We start from the raw sequence: 19,837 nt of genomic DNA, 5'->3' as shown, positions 1-19,837 counted from the left end.
TTGCTATTCAGAGAGGCACTCGACAGGGGTGTCCCCTTTCACCCTTGCTTTTCGCTATTTTTTTTAGAGCCTTTTGCTACTAGCATTCGGAGATCTTCTGATGTTACGGGTATTTCGCTGGGAGACAGAACTTTTAAGTTGTCTCTCTTTGCCGACGATATTATGTTTACCTTATCCCATCCGACTAGTTCTCTTAAGGCAGTAGAATCCGAACTCCTCAGGTTTGGTGGGGTGTCAGGATTTAAAGTAATCATTGATAAATCTGAGCTGCTCAGCATAAATCTGTCCCCTGCAGACATACAGTACATTTCTGGGACATTTTCTTTTAGATGGGCTAAAAAATCGTTGAAATATTTAGGTATTTATCTCAATAACAAGTTGGAAGATCTATACTCACTTAACTATATACCACTTTCCCGAGCTGTAGATAGAGATTTGGATAAGTGGCACAAAGGCCCCTATTCATGGTTAGGGAGGATTGCCATTATCAAAATGAACATACTGCCTCGTTTCCTATATCTATTCACCACTCTTCCTATAATGCTATCTAACACTTAAGGAAGCTCTTTCAATTCATTTGGCGTAAACGGCCTCCCAGGGTGGCTAGACAGACCTTATATCAGTCCAGGAAGCAGGGGGGGTTGGGGGTTCCTGACCTGCAAGCTTATTATATAGCGGCTCAATTGAAGGCAGTCATTGACATGAACAAAACTGCTCACCCCAAACAGTGGGTGCAAGCGGGTCAGCTAATGATGGGCCATATGCCCATGGCGGCCCTACCCTGGCAGCCTAGAACCACGTGGATGCCTGTTTCTTGTATTGCTTGGTCTCTGGAAACCACTCTCAAACTATGGGAGAAATTCAGGAAGCGGGTGGTGGGGAATTACCATTATTATTATCAAACCCACATAGCACATAATTGGCAATTCGTGATGGGACATCAGTCCCACATGTTTCGGGAGTGGCACCGTCGAGGGATCGCAACTCTGGGTCACTTGCTTCAAGGAGGGGACATAATGACTCTGGAACAATTAGTAGCCGCATATCACGTACCACCCACCTGCTTTTTACCCTATGCTCAAATCCGACATTTCCTAGTGGACATACGTCTTCACCAACATATGCGGCCTACTAGATCATTGTTTGAGAACATGTGTACACAAGCTGATCATGTGACTAAAGAAATTTCCAAACTATATGCCATCCTTACAACCACGGAAAGCACTGTCTTTCCTCACATGGCCAAGTGGGAACTTGATCTGGGTGGGCAGATACCTACTAAGGTGAGAAATCAGATCTATTACACAGCAAGTAAATGCTCTGTATCCGCCCGATTACAAGAACATAGCTATAAAATGCTATATCGCTGGTACCTAGATCCAGTGAAGCTTCACACCATTTACCCCTCTGTATCCTCGTTATGTTGGAGGCACTGTGGAGAAGTGGGTTCTTTCTATCACATTTGGTGGGAATGTCGACTGCTGAAACCTATATGGTGCACTGTGAGTGGGTGGTTGCACCAGCTGTTTAATGTTCCTATTTCACTGACGCCAATTATGGCTTTACTAAATGCGCACATTGAAAACCTCAGTGGCCCACAACAAAAACTGTGCACCCATATATTGATTGCCACGCGCATTATTATAGCACGATATTGGAAATCCAATCGAGTTCCCACACTGGTAGAGATTTATGAGAAACTGCAAACACATAAAAGGCTTGATTACCTTACTGCGATTCAGCATGACCAGGTAACCAAGCATACTAAGATTTGGAAACCACTCCAACCTCCTCTAAATACTCTGTAACGGGTAGTCGCTATTATTATTATTTATCTACCGGGAATGCTGCCTTGGAATGTCTAGCCCACCGTGATATTATATTTGAAATGTACACCTAAGCATAGAATGTCTGTTGCCATTTTATATAATCTTTCTACCTGGGAGCCTGCAGGATGAGTATCATTGATGGACAAACAGCCATTTGTAGATTTGGACGAGTTACTGGCTGTCCCTCTGGTCCCGACACCTGTGTATTATCACTAGAAGTGGCAATATGATGACATCTGTAGTTTGCCTAAACTCAGGTTTGATGAGTAAGATTTATTCTGATCGGGGAGAAGGGCGGGGGGTGGGGAGGGAGGGGTAATGTAAACCACCCGTGCCTCCTGCAACGCCTAACGGACATTGGCATTACAGGAGCAGCGTTCAACTGGTTCAAATCTTTTTTGGAGGACAGATCATACAAGGTCAGGATAAATAACAAAGAGTCTCGTGCCATCGAATCTAAAAGGGGAGTTCCGCAAGGTTCATCCCTCTCCCCGACTCTCTTCAATATATATCTTCTCCCTCTCTGCCAATTACTCACCAACCTCAAGCTTATACACTTCCTATATGCGGATGACATACAAATCCTCATCCCTATAGAGGACACACTACACAAAGCCATGTCACACTGGAGTAAATGTCTCGCAGCTATCAACAACCTTCTCACCAGCCTCAACCTAGTCTTAAACACAAACAAAACTGAAATCCTCATTATAGCACCGGAAAACTATGTCCCATCCACTCCTCCGAACGCCAACCAAAGTCCGGATACCTTTTCTCAACAAGTAAAGGACCTGGGAGTCATCTTAGACGGTGGATTCAGCTTCAACAAATTCGTCAATAACACAACAAAAGAATGTTTCTTTAAACTACAAACCTTAAAGAAACTAAAACCACTCCTTCTGTACAGAGATTTCCGCATGGTTCTACAAGCCATCATACTCCCAAAACTGGACTACTGTAACTCTCTCCTCCTTGGCCTACCAGCTTGCACCACAAAACCACTTCAGATGGTCCTGAATGCCTCGGCAAGAATTCTCTCAAATGCCAAAAAAAGAGACCATATCACCCCAATCCTGCATCATCTACACTGGCTCCCGATAAAATACAGGATCCAATTCAAGTCCTTAATGATGATACATAAGGCCTTACATAATATCGCTCCACTCAATTTAACATTTCAAATTCAGCTACACACATCAGTGAAACCAACTAGAAGCGCATATCAGTACAGACTAACCACACAACAGGCGAAATCCTCCCTGAGGAAACGTGCTCTATCCACAGCGGGCCCTTCTCTCTGGAACTCGCTCCCTCCGGACCTTCGCCTTGAACCGTGCCACGCTACATTTAAAAAGAAACTTAAGACTTGGTTGTTCGAACAAGCTTTCCCATAGAACTAATGAGCAAGAAAAAAGGCATTTCATATCCTCCGTATCTTCCCCAGCTTATATCTCTCTGAAGAAATTAACACGAAACTGTACTTAAGCATATGCAACACTATATTTTATCCTGTTACCAGATTCTATCAAGTTCAATGTTATTTACTTACTTATGTACTTATTAACCTGCCTTTTAGTTATTAACTGGTTAACCATATTATATACCTTTTCTCAAATTAACTATTTTATGTTTATTTATGTTTGTTTATGTTTATTTATGTTTTCACAAATTAACTATGTTCAATGTAAACCGCTAAATGTTCAATGTAAACCGCTAAATGAAGCGATAGTTACGGTTCCTTAGCGATAGTTTTGGTTCCTTGTAAACCGGGGTGATATGTATACTATACAGGAATCCCGGTATATAAATTCTTTAAATAAATAAATAAATAAATAAAATTGTCGGCACTGAGATCATTAATGTTATTGTGCGTTAAGATGATTGTATTAATGTTTTTACTGTTCCGCAGTTATTTAATTTATTTATTTATTTATTTATTTTTAATTTTTATATACCGAAGTTCTTGTATCAGATACAAATCACTCCGGTTTACATAAAACAGTGAGATGCCCAAACGGAAGGGGCTTTACATATAACTATAAGACAACAGGCTTCACATATAACTATAAAACTATAATAACAACGTACAACTGTAACATGGTATAGAGATAGTTACAAGATAGTTACGCTACCCCCCAATAAAAATTTCTTAAAAAAAAAAAATCAATTACTAAAATGATACAGGGTCTACAACACAAACTCTACACAGAGAGGCTTAAAATCTTCAGAAAGGACTTAACAGGATTTAAAAAGGGAAAGGGGAATATGGTAGAAACATTTGAATATTTAGCAGGTTTCAATAACATACAGGATGGTGCAATTTTCCATAGAAAATGAAATTCAAGGGCAAGGGGTCATGGAGTAAGAGCAGCTTACAGGAAATATGAGTAAATACTATGTGGGTGGTAGATGTCCAAAATAATTTACCAGCAGAAGTGATTTCAAGATAATCTGAATGGGTTTGGGAAAGATGTAGAGAGTAGTTTTGGGAACAGGGCTGAAAGGTTGGGTAAGGGGGCAAAACGTGGGTGTTGTTTAAAGAATGAAAATGTGCGTGTGCATCCATCCAGAATGGTAACGGACCAAAGAGGGAAAGACAACTAAGTTAACTGGCTTGGATAAGGAGCGATATCCTATAGGTGGTCAAGCCTGTAGAGCCGACAGCTGGAAGAAATCCTTAGCTTTTGCAGTGCAGGTGGAAGCAACCAGAGCAAGTGGGTATGCCTATAGGTCCATTTCTGCCATCATCCGTGACATTGCTATGTGCCACTATGTTACCCTGCATCTTCCATATGAGTAAGGAAACATACGATGCCATGCAGAATTGCAGATCAGTGCCCAGCACCTCTGGGCCTCCTCTTCACGGCCGCTGCAGGATGGGCTCTGCAGCGGCCCTGGACTTCTCGAGCCGCGCTGCTCCTCTTCTGTGTTACAGCTCTTGGATGCTGTTGCTGACGGTGATTCATGTAATTACTGAAAATCTAATAAAGTATAAATATCAAAAAAAAACTTTGGGCACTGCCACATATACGAGAGTGCCACCTGCAGTCCCTCAGTATTTCTCTACCTCCAGCAGATGGTAGAGGTGCTAAACCTGCAGTCCTGACTGACTGGATATATTGAGGAAACTTGCTCCCTGAGGTGGCAGGCTCCTGAAGAAGGATCGTTCCCTCTGAGCCGGGCAAACGGGGGGTTGGATGCCAGGGGCCCACAACTCCAGGACCATGGACAGCCAGTGGTCTGGTTCCCTCTGTGGGACCAAAGCCCTTCCGCTGGCCCAGGAACAGGGAAGTACCCTTAGCTTTGTTTGAGGGTTTTGCTTTCCTGTGTGCCTGGGTCTTTAAGACTTTGTTTAAAAAAAAACAAAACTAAACACTGACAGCTGTCTGCTTTGCAACAGCAGAAGATTGCGTGCAGGCTGAGCTGCCTAGCAGGCAGTCACCACAGCGGGATAGTCGGGTACAGGCCAGATAGTAAGTGGGCGGATCGGGGGCTTCTTCGGAGGAGGGTGGTCCCGGTTGGGACAGTTTACTCTGGTGGAGGCTAGCTGCACTGCTGATCAAGCTGTGCAGTTTTCAGCTGCGGCAGCGGCCTGTTCTGTACACCGGCGGGAATTTCTTGGGGCAGTGCGCCCTCTTCAGTATTTGGCACCTGCCGCGTGGTGCGCCCCTCCCCCTCGCAATCCGGGCCGCGTGGCAGCGCGGTTGGCAAAGAATTTGCCTGTTGGTTTTTACTTTGCTTTTATTTTGTTGCCTGGTGTGTTGCTATGATGGACAAGCAGCTCAGGGAGACCTGCAGGGCCTGTGGGAGCCCGTCTGTCTGCCTGAATGACTACCTCCTCTGCATGGACTGTGCTGGAGGGGGAGGTCAGAAAGGAAATCAAAGCCGCGGAAGCATCCTCGGACCGCAGCGGTGGCGCTTGGGACACAGGAGGGAGTGGCTATGGCTGCGGAAGCGAAGCCGGATAGGAGGGGTTTCTCCCCGGGAACATGGCCCAGATGTCTCGGGCCCTAGCAGCCCCAAGCACCCTTCGGGGGCCCCGGGGGGGAGGGTTTCACCCGAATTTGTGCTTTTGCTGCATGAGGCCTTCCTGGCTAGGCAGGCAGGTAAGTGCGGTGTCACAGAAAATCCGACGGGCTCGGCAAAGTGGGGGAAGGTTCCCCCTAAAGGCTCCATGGGCTCACGAATCCTGCCTCCCGAGGAACGTCTAACGCGATTGGAATCTGACTCGGACGAGTCTAAGGAAGAGAATGAGGTTTCCTCGGAGGCCGATCGGGATGGGAACCCACTTGGGATCACCCTATGGCCAGTCCCCCTATGGAACCTCAATCTAGTATTGGACTGCTTATCAGGACCTTCCTTTTGGTCGCTGTGCACTCTGTCTCTATGCCTGTTAACGCTGAAGACTCTGTTCTTGGTGGCGATATGCTTGGCTTGTTGCATCTCTGAACTACAGGCGCTTTCATGTTGTGAGCCATTCCTCTGGTTGACTCCAGGAGCGTTGCAGCTTCGCACTGTCCCTTCCTTTTTGCCAAAGGTAGACTCTGAGTTTCACCTGAATCAGTGCCAATACCAAATTTCCCTTGGAGCACCCCCCCAATAAACCCAACGTTGTGCCCTTAGCAAAGGCGTCAGGGTCAGAAAAATAACTCTGCATCCCATTCAGCTCTGGAAGAGGAGATAGAGCATTTCGTGTTGCAATTAACATGAATGTGAGCGGGGAGGTCATAATCTGAACTCTGGGATTCGAAAGTTAGAGACTTCCCATTTTCCTAGAGCTGTGCTAAGCTAACCAAGCCACACTCACTCCATTCTTTCAACCCAGGAGGAAAAGTAAGGCCCGAAACCATAGTATTACCATAAATAGGGCCCATTATAGAGACCACCTCTCTAGACAAGCCCAAATAACCCCTAACTTGTCCTCAAACCTGCAGCGTATGAGCGAGCAAAGGACTATTTCTAATTACTCTCCAGCAAATCGGGGAATCCAGGGGCACAGAGCAGAGTGTGAGGTCCATCTCATCAGATTGGGACCTTTTCAGGGACCGCCAGACCACACCAATATGCCAAAACCATACCTTGAGCAGCAGTAAATGGGCAGCCCAATAGTATATCCTCAGATTGGGAAGCACCATCCTGCCTTGTTTCTTAGGAAGCCACAACTGACTAAGCTTAATTAAGCTATTAATTAAGTTGACTTAGAAAATATCCACTGCTATTACTAGCAACAGTAGCATGGAATAGACTTAGTTTTTGGGTACTTACCAGGTTCTTATGGCCTGGATTGGCCACTGTTGGAAACAGGATGCTGGGCTTGATGGACCCTTGGTCTGACCCAGTATGGCATGTTCTTATGTTCTCTGGACCCAGGAGACTCTAAAATGGAACAGGGGACCTCGGAGGGTCTGGAGGCCGAAGGCGATGATCTGCGGGTGATCTGTCTTTTCAAGAGAGAGGAGCTTCGTCCGCTTATACCTCACATGCTAGAGGAGTTGGGGATTAAGCTCACCCTGGAGGATTCAGATGCGGAAGGGGTTAATCTGGTTCTGGATGGCCTGTGGAGACACCCCCCCCCCCCCCACCCCCCAGTGCTTTTCCAATTCCAAAGAAAATCCAGAAGTTGATCAACCAGGAGTGGGATTTCCCGACTCAGGTCTGTGAGTTGGCAGAGCGATATCCAAGCTTTATCCGCTTATGCAGGACCATTTGGATGTTCTCAAGGTTCCGAAGGTGGATGTGGCAGTTTCGGCAGTCACTAAGAAGACCACTATCCCGGTTGCTGGAGCTTCTGCTCTGAAGGATGTTCAGGATCAGAAGTTGGAAGTGCATCTTAAGCGAGTTTTTGAGGTCCTGGGGCTTGGCCTGCGAAGGCGATATGTGCAAGTCTGATGCAGCAGGCCTGTTTGTGTTGGATCCAGAAGCTGCAGGAACAATCTGCCTCCGGGACTCTTTCCCAAGTCCAGCCAACCCGCTTGGAGGTGGGGGTTGCCTATGGCGTGGATACTTTGTATGACCTGGTGAGAACTACGGCCCGCGCGATGGTGTGGGTGGTGGCAGCCAGAAGACAATTGTGGCTATGTAACTGGTCGGCAAATCTGTCATCAAAATCGCAACTCTGAAATCTGCTGTTTCAGGGGAAACTGCTGTTTGATGAAGTCGCTGGGAGACACAAAGGGCAATAGGCTGCCAGAGGATCGAAAGTCTCCTTTCTCCTCACTGTCTCCCTTTTGGGAGTCGAGGCATTTTCGTCAGACGAGGTCCTAGGGGGCCTCAGCCCCAAAATAGCCCTCTCACAGGCAACAGTCCTTTTGGGGATCTGGAAGGTTATCTAGAGGCAGGTCCACCCAGGGAGTAGGTGGCAATAAGTCCTCACAATGAGATCCGGCAGGTCCACCCTTTGTCTCTGGTAATTGGGGGCAGACTGGCTCAGTTCTATGGGGAGTGGACCAAGATAACTTCTGACCAGTGGGTCTTGAGCATAGTGAGAGACGGCTACGCGTTAGAATTTTCTCGCCCTCTGCGTCCGGTTTTTCTAGGGTCGCGTTGTCTTTCCCGAAGCAAGCAGGCAGCGGTCCAGGAAACGCTTCAGCAGTTAAGTCTGGAGACAGTGGTGCCGGTGTCCGAACAGGGACAAGGCAGCTATTCCATCTACTTCGTGGTGCCCAAGAAGGAATGCAAGTTCCGACCTATCTTGGACCTGAAGAAATTCAACCAGAGTTTGAAGGTACTACGTTTTCAGATGGAGAAGTTGCGGCGGTACAGGGAGGAGAGTTTTTGGCGTCTCTGGATCTCACCAAGGATTATCTTCACATCCCTATCCGTCAGGAGCATCAGAGGTTTCTCCGATTCATGGTTCTGGGACAGCACTATCAGTTTCAAGCTCTTCTGTTCGGGTTGGCCACCGCCCCGCGGCCCTTTATGAAGGGTGATGGTGATAGTGGCGGCAGCTCTGTGACAGGAGGGATTTCTGGTGCACCCATACCTGGATGACTGGCTGATCTGGGCGAAGTCACTGGAGGAGTGTGTGCGGTCCATGGACAGAGTTCGGTCACTCCTGGGGTCTCTGGGCTGGGTTATCAATGTGCAGAAGAGTCATCTGGTCCCCTCCCGTTCCCTCGAATACTTGGGAGCTTGTTTAGACACCCAGCGGAGCAGAGTGTTTCTTACAGATGACAGGGTGAACAAGATTCAGGGGCAGATAGCGCGTCTGCTTCGTCTACAGGTGCCGAAAGAAAGAAAGAGAGAAAATCCTTCAACTATATTTCCACAAACAACAACTGTTCTATGGAAAGCAAATTAGGATGTTTCCTGACATTACAAGAAAGATGCAGGAGAAAAGGAAAGCTTTTCTCTTGATGAAAAATGAAGTAATTGCCAGAGGGGTTAAGTTTTATCTTAGATTTCCTTGTAGATGTATAATTGTATACCAAAATAATAGATATATTTTCAAGGAAGAGGAACATCTGAGACAGTATCTGGACTCCCACTCCTGAAAACCTCGAAGGAGTTGGTCATTAAAAAAAAAAAGGTGTAATTTCTATGCAGTTTTTCTTTATGTAAGATATGTATAATCTGCTTTAATGTTTGCCCCCCCGAGAATTCCTATAATATTCAGATAGAATATTTTCCTTTTGATTTGCAGATTTGGCTTTGTGTTGCATAGCAAAATATGTAAATTTTCTTTTCTGATTTTTCTATATGCATTGGTTCAATGTAATATTGTTTGAAATCATTTAAAATAAAATAAAATAAAATAAAATAAAATTTATTTTGGGCACCAGGGGTTGCAGTAAGGGGCGCACAAAGGGGCATGCCCCTTCGGTGCGCGGCATCTACAGCCAGACGCTCGGGCTTATGGACCCCCCTTGGCGCCCTTGATGATGTCAAGCTGGAGTCCGGGTCAGCAGCAGAGGGGGGAAGCAGTGCAGCAGATAGTCTGGGGATGGGATGGTTGAAGGCAGGCAAGAGAAAGGGCCTCTTTGAAATCCGAGGCAGTCAGCAGAGGGAGAAGCAGCAGAGAGTTAGCTGGCTAAATTCAATTTAGGTGAATTTTTAGCCACAGCTTAGCTGACTAGATTTAGCAGGCTAAGTCAGGCACTTTGGAGTTTTGAAAAACACACAAATGTCTTTGAGGGCCACCTCTCTATTATGGGTTCAGTTGCAAGTGCCGGCATAGTAGTTCTGTATTTTACTTTTCAATGTATTGCTACCCCACTTGATGTACTTTGATATTAAGAACAATTGTATACAATAATTATTGTCTGAATTTATTTTGCAATGTCTATGAATCATCTGCAGCAGAAAAGGTTCTGTGCTTGCTTATGGCATGTTTGAGACATGCTGACTGATATAATATGTTTTGCTTTACCTGTGATGTCTTTCCAGTCTCATGTATGGCGGCGTCTCTCAATGAGGAAGAGTTGGAGGCAGTGGCAAAGCATGAGACTAAAGAAGATAAAGTCTTTGAAGACTTTAAGAAACTAATAGCACTACAGCCAGAACAGGTACAAAAGTCTATCCATTTCATGCCTTCTTGATTTAACTGTTCTGCTCATGTGGTATATTGCAAGGCCCTGGGCTAGCTGACCATATAGAAATAGGTCTGTAAGTCTTTTTGGTTAAGTGCTAACTAAAGAGCAGCATTGCTATAGGGGTTGAGAGATCTCCCCTCTCCCCATAACCTCCAGCCATGGGACAAGACCCAGCTGAGGAATGCGGGTCATCCCCCTCCCCCCATCCCTCTACCTCCAAATGCTGCTACGAGAGGGGGGATTGAACATACGAAATGCCATACTGGGTCAGACCAAGGGTCCATCAAGCCCAGTATCCTGTTTCCAACACTGGCCAATTCAAGTCACATGTACCTGGCAAGTACCCAAACAGATAGATCACAAGCTACTGTTGCTTATTAATTACCGTAATAGTTTATGGATTTAACCTCTAGGAAATTAAACCTTTTTTAAACTCAGTAACACTAACTGCTGAAACCACATCCCCTGGAAATGTATTCCAGAGTTTAACTATGAGCTGAGTGAAAAAGAATTTTCTTCGATTTGTTTAAATAAGCTACTTGCTAACTTCATGGAGTGTTCCCTGGTCCTTCTGTTATATGAGAGAGTAATTCATTGATTTACATTAACTTGTTCATCCTTTCATGATTTTGTAGACTTCTGTTATATTCCCCCCCCCCCCCACCCAGTCGTCTTGTCTCCAGACTAAACAGCCCTAACTTTGCTCATACCCCAATGAAATATATTGTAAGCAGTATGAAGGTGTTCTATAACCTGTCTGATGCTGTGCACGTTTCCCACAGATTCCTCACCTATAGGGATTGGCAGTGCTATAGACAGTTCTCTCTATTACCCCCTTATACCCATATAATCTGAATAGCTCAGAAAAGACTACAGGGTTTATCCATAGAATCATTTTTATTTGTCAGACTTTTCAAGTTTAGCAGTTAAAAGAAAATAAACTGTACATATCTCTATAAAGTCCTTGCTACTTAGCTTTACTTAGTATAAACTGATGCTATCACTAGTGGGCATACTATCAGAAAATTTTGCAGTTCAAAAACACGGACTTTAATGAAATGGGGAAGTACCTGGAGGAAGAACTAGAAGGCTGGGAGAACGAGAGAGATGTGGAACAGTGGACCAAATTAAAAGGAGCAATTACCAAGGCAACTAATCTATATGTTAGGTTTCATTTTTCTCTTGCTTTTCTTTACTTTTCTATCTGGTTCTCAAAGGAGGAGGCTGACAAAATAAAAGCTAAAAGAACAGCATTCAAGAAATATAAAGCATCCCAAAGAGAGGAGCACAAAGAAGAATATCTGGTGGGACTGAGGGAGATGAAGAAAGCAATCAAGAAAGCGAAAATTCAAACACAAGAAAGGATTGCCAAAGAGGTAAAGCAAGGTGACAAAACATTTTTCAGATACATCAGTGAAAAGAGAAAAGTCCAAAGTGGTATACCGAAATTAAAAGGTGAAAAGGATCAATGGGTGGAGACAGATGAAGAAATGATAGAAATATTAAATGAATACTTCAGTTCGGTATTCACTAAAGAAGACCCCAGAGAAGGACTGACAATAGTTAACAAGAAACTGGAGGGAAGCGGAATGGATGAAACTCTGTTTACGGAAGAGAATGTATGGGAAGAGCAAGGAAAACTGAAGGTGGACAAAGCCATGGGGCCTGATGAGGTTCATCCCAGGATACTGAGGGAGCTCAGAGATGTGCTGGCGGCTCCACTGTGTGACCTGTTAATAGCTCCCTGGAAACGGGAGTTGTGCCGAGTGATTGGAGAAGAGCAATGGTGATCCCGCTTCACAAGAGCGGGAGCAGACAGGAGGCTGGAAACCTCAGGCCGGTTAGCCTCACCTCGGTGGTGGGAAAGGTATTGGAGTCGCTGCTGAAGGAAAGAATTGTGAACTATCTACAAGCAGCAGAATTGATGGACCAGAGGCAACATGGTTTCACCAAGGGAAGGTCCTGTCAGACAAATATGATAGACTTTTTTGATTGGGTGATTAAGGAATTGGATCGAGGAAGAGCACTCAATGGTCACTACTTGGATTTTAGCAAAGCTTTTGATACGGTCCCGCACAAGAGGCTGGTGAATAAAATGAGAAGCTTAGGAGTGAGTGCCGAGGTGGTGGCCTGGATGGTAATGGTAAATGGAACTTACTCTGAAGAGAGAGCTGTGTTAAGCGGAGTGCTGCAGGGATCGGTGCTGGGACCGGTCCTGTTCAATATCTTTGTGAGCGACATTGTGGACGGGATAGAAGGTAAGGTTGTCTTTTTGCGGATGACACTAAGATCTGCAACATAGTGGACATGCCGGAAGGAGTGAAGAGAATGAGACTGGATTTAAGGAAGCTGGAAAAGTGGTCAAAGATATGGCAGCTGAGATTCAATGCCAAGAAGTGCAGAGTCATGCATATGGGGTGTGGAAATCCGAAAGAACTGTATTCGATGGGGGGTGAAGGGCTGATGTGCACAGAGCAGGAGAGAGACCTTGGAGTGATAGTGTCTAACGAAGTCGGCGAAACAATGTGACAAGGCGATAGCTAAAGCCAGAAGAATGCTGGGCTGCATAGAGAGAGGAATATTGAGTAAGAAAAGGGAATTTATTATCCCCTTGTACAGGTCCTTGGTGAGGCCTCACCTGGAGTACTGTGCTCAGTTCTTGAGACCGTATCTCCGAATGGACAGACAGGATGGAGGCGGTCCAGAGAAGGGCGACCAAAAAGGTGGAGGGTCTTCATCGAATGACTTATGAGGAGAGATTGAAGAATCTAAATATGTACACCCTGGAGGAAAGGAGGAGCAGAGGTGATATGATACAGACTTTCAGATACTTGAAAGGTTTTAATGATCCAAAGACAATGACAAACCTTTTCCGTTGGAAAAAATCAGCAGAACCAGGGGTCACGATTTGAAGTTCCAGGGTGGAAGACTCAGAACCTGTGTCAGGAAGTATTTCTTCACGGAGAGAGTGGTGGTTGCCTGGAACGCCCTTCCGGAGGAAGTGGTGAAGACCAAAACTGTGAAGGATTTCAAAGGGGTGTGGGATAAATACAGTGGATCCATAAAGTCTAGAGGATGTGATTGAAGAGAAGAGGCATGGGGGGTGGCTTGCGGGAATGACAGCTACTACCTGGAGACTAATACCCTTATTCAATAAACATACTCACTGTTAATGCGACTCCAACATTGCTCTATGATTCAACGGCAAGAGGAAATGTGGAAAAAAGGATTTGCATTCACAAAAAAGCAGGGGAATAGCTTGCTTGTTGCGGCGGTTACTACCCCAAAACAAAGAAGTCTTGATACTTCACTTTCAATGCATCTCCAGCATAGCTTTCTGCTTCAACGGCAGGGGGGAAAGAGGAAAAGAGGATTTATATTCAGAGAACAACCAACAAGGACTGAATTGTACAGGCTGGGTAAACAAATAAGCATGGGAGTTGCTTGCTTATTGCGGCAGTTACTACCCCTAACCAGTTAAGCTAGGTACTTCACATAGATGCAGCTCCAGCACTGCTCTCTACATCAATGGCAGAGATGGAAGGTAACTCGAACCCAAACATTACTAATAAGAGCCAAGAGTAACACATAAGTATGAGAAAAAAAAAATAAATGTGAAAGCTTGCTGGGCAGACTGGATGGGCCGTTTGGTCTTCTGCTGCTGTCATTTCTATGTTTCTATAATTCATCTTGCTTTGGATATTTAAATAAATGTATCTAACTCGTCCTTCCAACTTTAGGAGTAGAGTAGCAGCCTAGTGGTTAGAGCAGTGGACTACCAGTAGGGGAGACCAGGGTTCAAGTCCTGTTATTGCTGTTTGTTACCTTGGGCAAGTCACTTTTCCCTCCGTTGCCTCAGGTATAATCGTATAGGGTCATTCATCAAAAAGCGTTATGGCATTATCGCCTACAAAAATGCGTTAACTCATGCAATTGTTACCGTATGATGTGAATGCAAATTTTTTGAAGGGGCAGGATTAGGGAGGGGTTAGGATGGGATTAATGAAAATGAGGGGCAATATCTCACTGTACGATAGCATAACTCATGCTATCGTACATTTTTTAATGCCGGAAATAACCACACCTTTTTTCTTGGTGTTAAGCTGTGCGATATACCTGAAACATCCGTAACGCAATTTGCGATAGAGTGGAGTAGAGAGAGCCTCTGGGGAAGCTTCCAGAATAGTCTTTTTATATCAGTATAGGAGGGCCAGCTAAGGTGAGGTTTTGGGGCTGGTTTGACATGCAGAGTGAGACATACGAACAACACAGTACACCTCGGTGAAAATTTTGACATCTTTTTGAGAGCGGAAAGTCTCACAAAGATGAGGATTAGAGTTAGAGTCCATCAAACTAGGGTGAGAGAACATTATAGAATCTCATCTTTGTGAGACTTTCCTGTTTGTACCCTGGATCAGTCCAGATGACTGGGTTTATGCATGCCCACCAGCAGATGGAAGCAGAGAACAAAACTTTGAGGCACTGCTACATAATTGAGTGCCACCTGCATTCCCTCAGTATTTCTCCAGCAGATGGTAGAGGTGCATACCTGCAGTCTGGAGATGTTTTTTTTAAAAAAAAAAAAAAAAGGAAGATAAGAGCATTCAGCTCCCCCAGGTATTAGGTTGCTTCGTGAGCCATCCCTCAGGTGGAGCAGGGGTTTGGCATTCCCTGTTAGGACTCTGCCCTTTTCTTGGCACGGGAGGTTAGATAGCCAGGGGCCCTGGTTCCCTCTACCCCTCTGGGCCCCTCACTCTCTCTGTGTGCCTGGTTCCTCAGTAGCCTCCAGAAGCAGGGGAGTAATGCCTTTCCCCCTTGTCTTTTTTTTGTTCTGGCCCTGTTGCTTTAAAAAAAAAAAATGGAGCAGTGAAGCAGGGAGGCTGCAGTAGTGTTTCTGTACAGGGCTGAGGAGCAGGTACGTTTTTTGTTTTTTGTTTTTTTTTGTCAGGTAGGAAGGAACGGGCCGAATTGCCTGCCTTTATCGGGGTTGGTGCTGTGTGATTGCTAACGCTCCATTTATTTTTAGGCCTGACTGTGTATGTAGGCCCAACTGCCCCAACAGGCCACTGCTTCTGTCTGATCAACTGTCTTTGGGCACATGAAGCTGTTTTCAGAGTTCACCTATGAGCCCCCTTCTTGGATTGGTTGGTTGTTGTTTCCAGATAGACTTGGGTTGTTTGTGTATCTCTGATCTGTGGTTTTCCTGAAGCCACTTACTTCATTATTTGTGGAAAGAAGCTTATATCTCTTAAATCAAACGAGAAAATCAGATATTCTAGGTAGTAAGGGGAATGGAACAACTCCCCTATGAGGAAAGACTAAAGAGGTTAGGACTTTTCAGCTTGGAGAAGAGACGACTGAGGGGGGATATGATAGAGGTGTTTAAAATCATGAGAGGTCTAGAACGGGTAGATGTGAATCGGTTATTTACTCTTTCGAATAGTAGAAAGACTAGGGGGCACGCCATGAAGTTAGCATGGGGCACATTTAAAACTAATCGGAGAAAGTTCTTTTTTACTCAACGCACAATTAAACTCTGGAATTTGTTGCCAGAGAATGTGGTTAGTGCAGTTAGTATAGCTGTGTTTAAAAAAGGATTGGATAAGTTCTTGGAGGAGAAGTCCATTACCTGCTATTAAGTTCACTTAGAGAATAGCCACTGCCATTAGTAATGGTTACATGGAATAGACTTAGTTTTTGGGTACTTGCCAGGATTGGCCACTGTTGGAAACAGGATGCTGGGCTTGATGGACCCTTGGTCTGACCCAGTATGGCATTTTCTTATGTTCTTAGTATTGTTTTCCTGGTCAAAAATTCCTCATCTTTTTTTTTTTTTTTTTCTGTGCAGAGACATACATATCAGCATATATCCTTTTAAATTCTGTGGCCCTCTGAGGTCAGTATTCTTATTTCACAGTGAAACTTCTGTGCTGCAGCAAGCTCTGCACAGTAATTTAATTTGGACCCCAGAGCGTAGTTAATGGGATCACAGGGGATGATTTTTCTCCCACACTATTCCTACTTCAGCTATTCGAGGTCTATTTCCTTGGGAAAGCACAACTATCAACATAAGCTTTGGGAAAATTGTCGCAACTTTCTTCATCATCGGCATGATGGCAGTAAGGTTCTGTTGCCTCTGTCTCAAGTTCTGAGAATAAATTTTTCCCCCAGCAACACAGTTGTATAGTTTGGCTAAATTTTAAGCCACCTGAGACTTCATATCCTAAGTAATTGAGTGACTTCCTACACCACTGACCAGCTGGGCCAAAACATGATCAATCTCTTAGGTGCTTCTGGAAGTTAGTATTCTTAATTAGGATATCATCCATGTACACTAAGGTGCCCCTAGCTTCCACATCGAGAAATGCCTTGTGTAGGAAAAAGTTGAAGTCCACTGGAGAATTCAGATACCCATAAGGGGTTCTACTCCAGGTGTATTTTCTTCCTGAAGGAGAAAGCCAATTTATGCTGATCTTTGGTGTCTATAGGAACAATCCAGAACCCCGAGGCTAAATCAAGGCTGGCAAAATATTTGGCTTCCTGAATTTTGATTAAATTTTGATCCAGGTGGGTCATGGGCCATCTGAACGAGGGTACAAGTGTGTTCAGTTTCCTGTAGTCTATAGCCAGTCTCCATGTGCCATTCTTTTTCAAGTGCATACTCTTGAGAAAAAACTGAGATACATTCTAAACACTTGTGAGTCTGTGTGAGTAGCAGAAAGAAGTCAGTTGCAGATAAGCAGCTTGACATGACAAGAAGCCAGTTGCAAATAAACAGCTAAATGTGATAAGGAAAAAGAAGAATGTTGCTGATAGCATGACCCATGGGATGGTTGACTGTAAAGCACCATAGCAATTGGAACAACACAAAATTGACACATATATGGAAAGAAGAAAAAAAAACTACTATGCCAGGAAAAGGAGGGGTGTTAGGGGAATTTGGCCAAGGCCCAATGACACAAGTCGGAAAGGCTGAAAATGGTCAAAGAGCATATAATAAAATGTATATAAGTTTAGCTGTGACAAGCATTCGGAGAAGGAGGAACTTGAGACATACCCAAGTTTTCTGGGGTATTAGTCCACCTTCCCAATACTCTGAAACCTGATTTAGAACTATCAATAAAGATTTTAATTCCCCTATCACCCCTTCTTTCTCCAGCATATTTCTTTCTGTTTCTTGTCAGAGTATACATCTTCCCTCTTGAACCTTGGTGAATATGTGACCAGCCAAGGTTCATAAGCAATAGGGAAGTGTCCATGAGCGCGGCAAACAGTGATGGAGAAACAGCAGTGGCTGTGCATGGGCTGATAGCAGAAGGCCACTCAGATGATAGTAAGAAAGATAATCAATGCTATCCATCACCCCTAATATAATGCTTATTCGAACGTTAAGTACAGCAGAGCTGAGTACCAGAGGCCTGGCATGTCCATGTTGGAAAGATTGGCCAGAAAGCAATATAACATTTACTGAAGCAGTAATAAAACCAAACAAAAAAAAAGGAATAAATGATTTGCCAGGCTAAATTGGTATTTCCAAGCCATGTAAGATTGGCTTGTAGGTTTCTTGTTGGGGAAGCTGGAGTACATGGAAGAGCATATAGGGGAGTAGGCCATGCATTTGTATCTGTGGAAGCAGCAGGGACTGCATCCACAGGAGAAGCAGCATCATACAGAAGAGTTGTAAAATAACTGGCAAGGACACTGGCAAAAGTCGGACAGCCACTTGATGTAAAACAGCTTTGATAGATACTATTAGCAGAACTAATACTATACAATCACCAAGACCAATAGCAAGATATATGACTATAAGTAAATTGTAATTTTCTTCCAAATGATAGGTTAAGAATTATTGGGGTACAGACAATAAATCCTACACAACACTGACATCCATAAGTAGTTTGGAGAGCATGACAAAGGCTGCCTTGTGCCATTAAAAGCAAAACCAGAGCTAATCTATGGTCTTGTAAAGTTTCTGTTATCCCTCTTCATTGAAGGGCAATGTGCCTGTGGGTTTCTCCAGTAATGTTCATAAAAATGTCCACAATAGCTTGTAAGTTCAAAATACTCCTTGCCAATCTTGCTATACTATGGCCAGCACCAAATATAAATACCATAGCTGCAATAAGGCCATCTCTTTCAGTCAGGGTTAAAGAATCCCAGGTAATTGCTTCTGTCTGCTAGGGTGGCGTACTTACATGTATGTAGGTTACCATAATTCATGTTATATTTGTAAATGATTCTAATACTAAACATGAAAAATGCAATATAAAGCAATAAAAGGTTTTTGTACAGAATGTTCATAAAGGTAGTCAAGACATAGAGATAAAACAAGAATATGTAGCATAGAGATCACGTGATGTGGTGAGCTGGGCGGACGTCTCTTCCTCCAGCTCCAGGGCCCGCTCTACTCATCGCGATCCATCCTAGCGCGATACTTGCAAAAAAAAATACTTTTAAATACAGAGGCTTGTAGAACTTATGTCCATAGTTAAATATATGAATAAATTAAATTCTCCCATGACGACAAAAAGTGGAAGGAGAGAAAAGGAAAAACCAAAGACCACCTCCAAAATGGCGGCCGGCGGAGAAGGTGAATCCCCTGCACCGATTTCGGGACTTACTATTGTGGATCTCCGGGAGGCGATTCGGGAGGCCCTCGACAAAAAACTAACCACACTTACGGTGCAAATCAGGGAGATTAAGGAAACTTTAACGGATCTCACTCCCCGCATTGAGCATATGGAACATCGAATCTCAAGTGTGGAGGATGAGGCACTCCGCACGGAAAGTAAGATGGCTGACACGGCCAAACACATAAAAGACTTACAAACCAAATTCGAAGACCTTGAAAATAGAGCACGGCAGGACAACCTTCGTTTTCTGGGGTTCCCGGACAGTGTAGAGGATAAGGCTTTGTGTGCTACCTTGGAGGAATGGCTCCCGGATGCTCTCTCCCTACCACATCTGCGAGACAAAATCGTGGTGGAAAGAGCTCACTGCCTTGGGGCTAAGCGAGATCACCAAATTCACCCACGTCTCGTCATCTCAAAAATACTAAACTATGCGCATAAGGCCGAAATCTGGAGAGCGTCCCGAGGAAAGAAGGAACTGATTTTTCAAGGCCACCAGATACGTATATTTCAAGACTTTTCGTCGGGAGTGTCTGAACAACGAAAAAGCTTCGCACCAATCTGCACTAGACTCCATAATCAGGGCATAAAATTCTCATTATTATTCCCGGCCCGCTTACGCATTTGGTATAACGACAAGGTGCAGGTCTTTGATAAACCAGCCACCGCGCAGTCCTTCCTGGACGGACTGAATCCTAAGGACCGCAATTGAACCCGGAGGAAATACGGGTTATGCCCAAATGGAGATACCTGGGAGTTAAAACACTTTCTCAAACCCTTTCTTAATGTCTACTGACTGGGCAGGAACATGGATTATGTGGAAGAGACTGGATAATACTTTATGGAG

General features: G+C 44.5%; 1 protein-coding gene across 1 annotated transcript in view; it reads left to right on the top strand.

Moving 5' to 3' along the window:
* Positions 1-19,837, top strand: part of PDCD2 (programmed cell death 2) — a 146,071-nt gene that overhangs the window by 46,600 nt on the left and 79,634 nt on the right. Inside the window, exon 4 of the mRNA XM_029594209.1 lies at positions 10,215-10,333. Coding sequence (XP_029450069.1) covers positions 10,215-10,333 — 119 coding nt within the window. The remainder of the gene's footprint in view (positions 1-10,214; positions 10,334-19,837) is intronic.

Source organism: Rhinatrema bivittatum, chromosome 3 (genome assembly GCF_901001135.1).
Source record: "Rhinatrema bivittatum chromosome 3, aRhiBiv1.1, whole genome shotgun sequence".
NCBI lineage: Eukaryota > Metazoa > Chordata > Amphibia > Gymnophiona > Rhinatrematidae > Rhinatrema > Rhinatrema bivittatum.
This window is presented reverse-complemented; position numbering and strand designations above follow the sequence as displayed.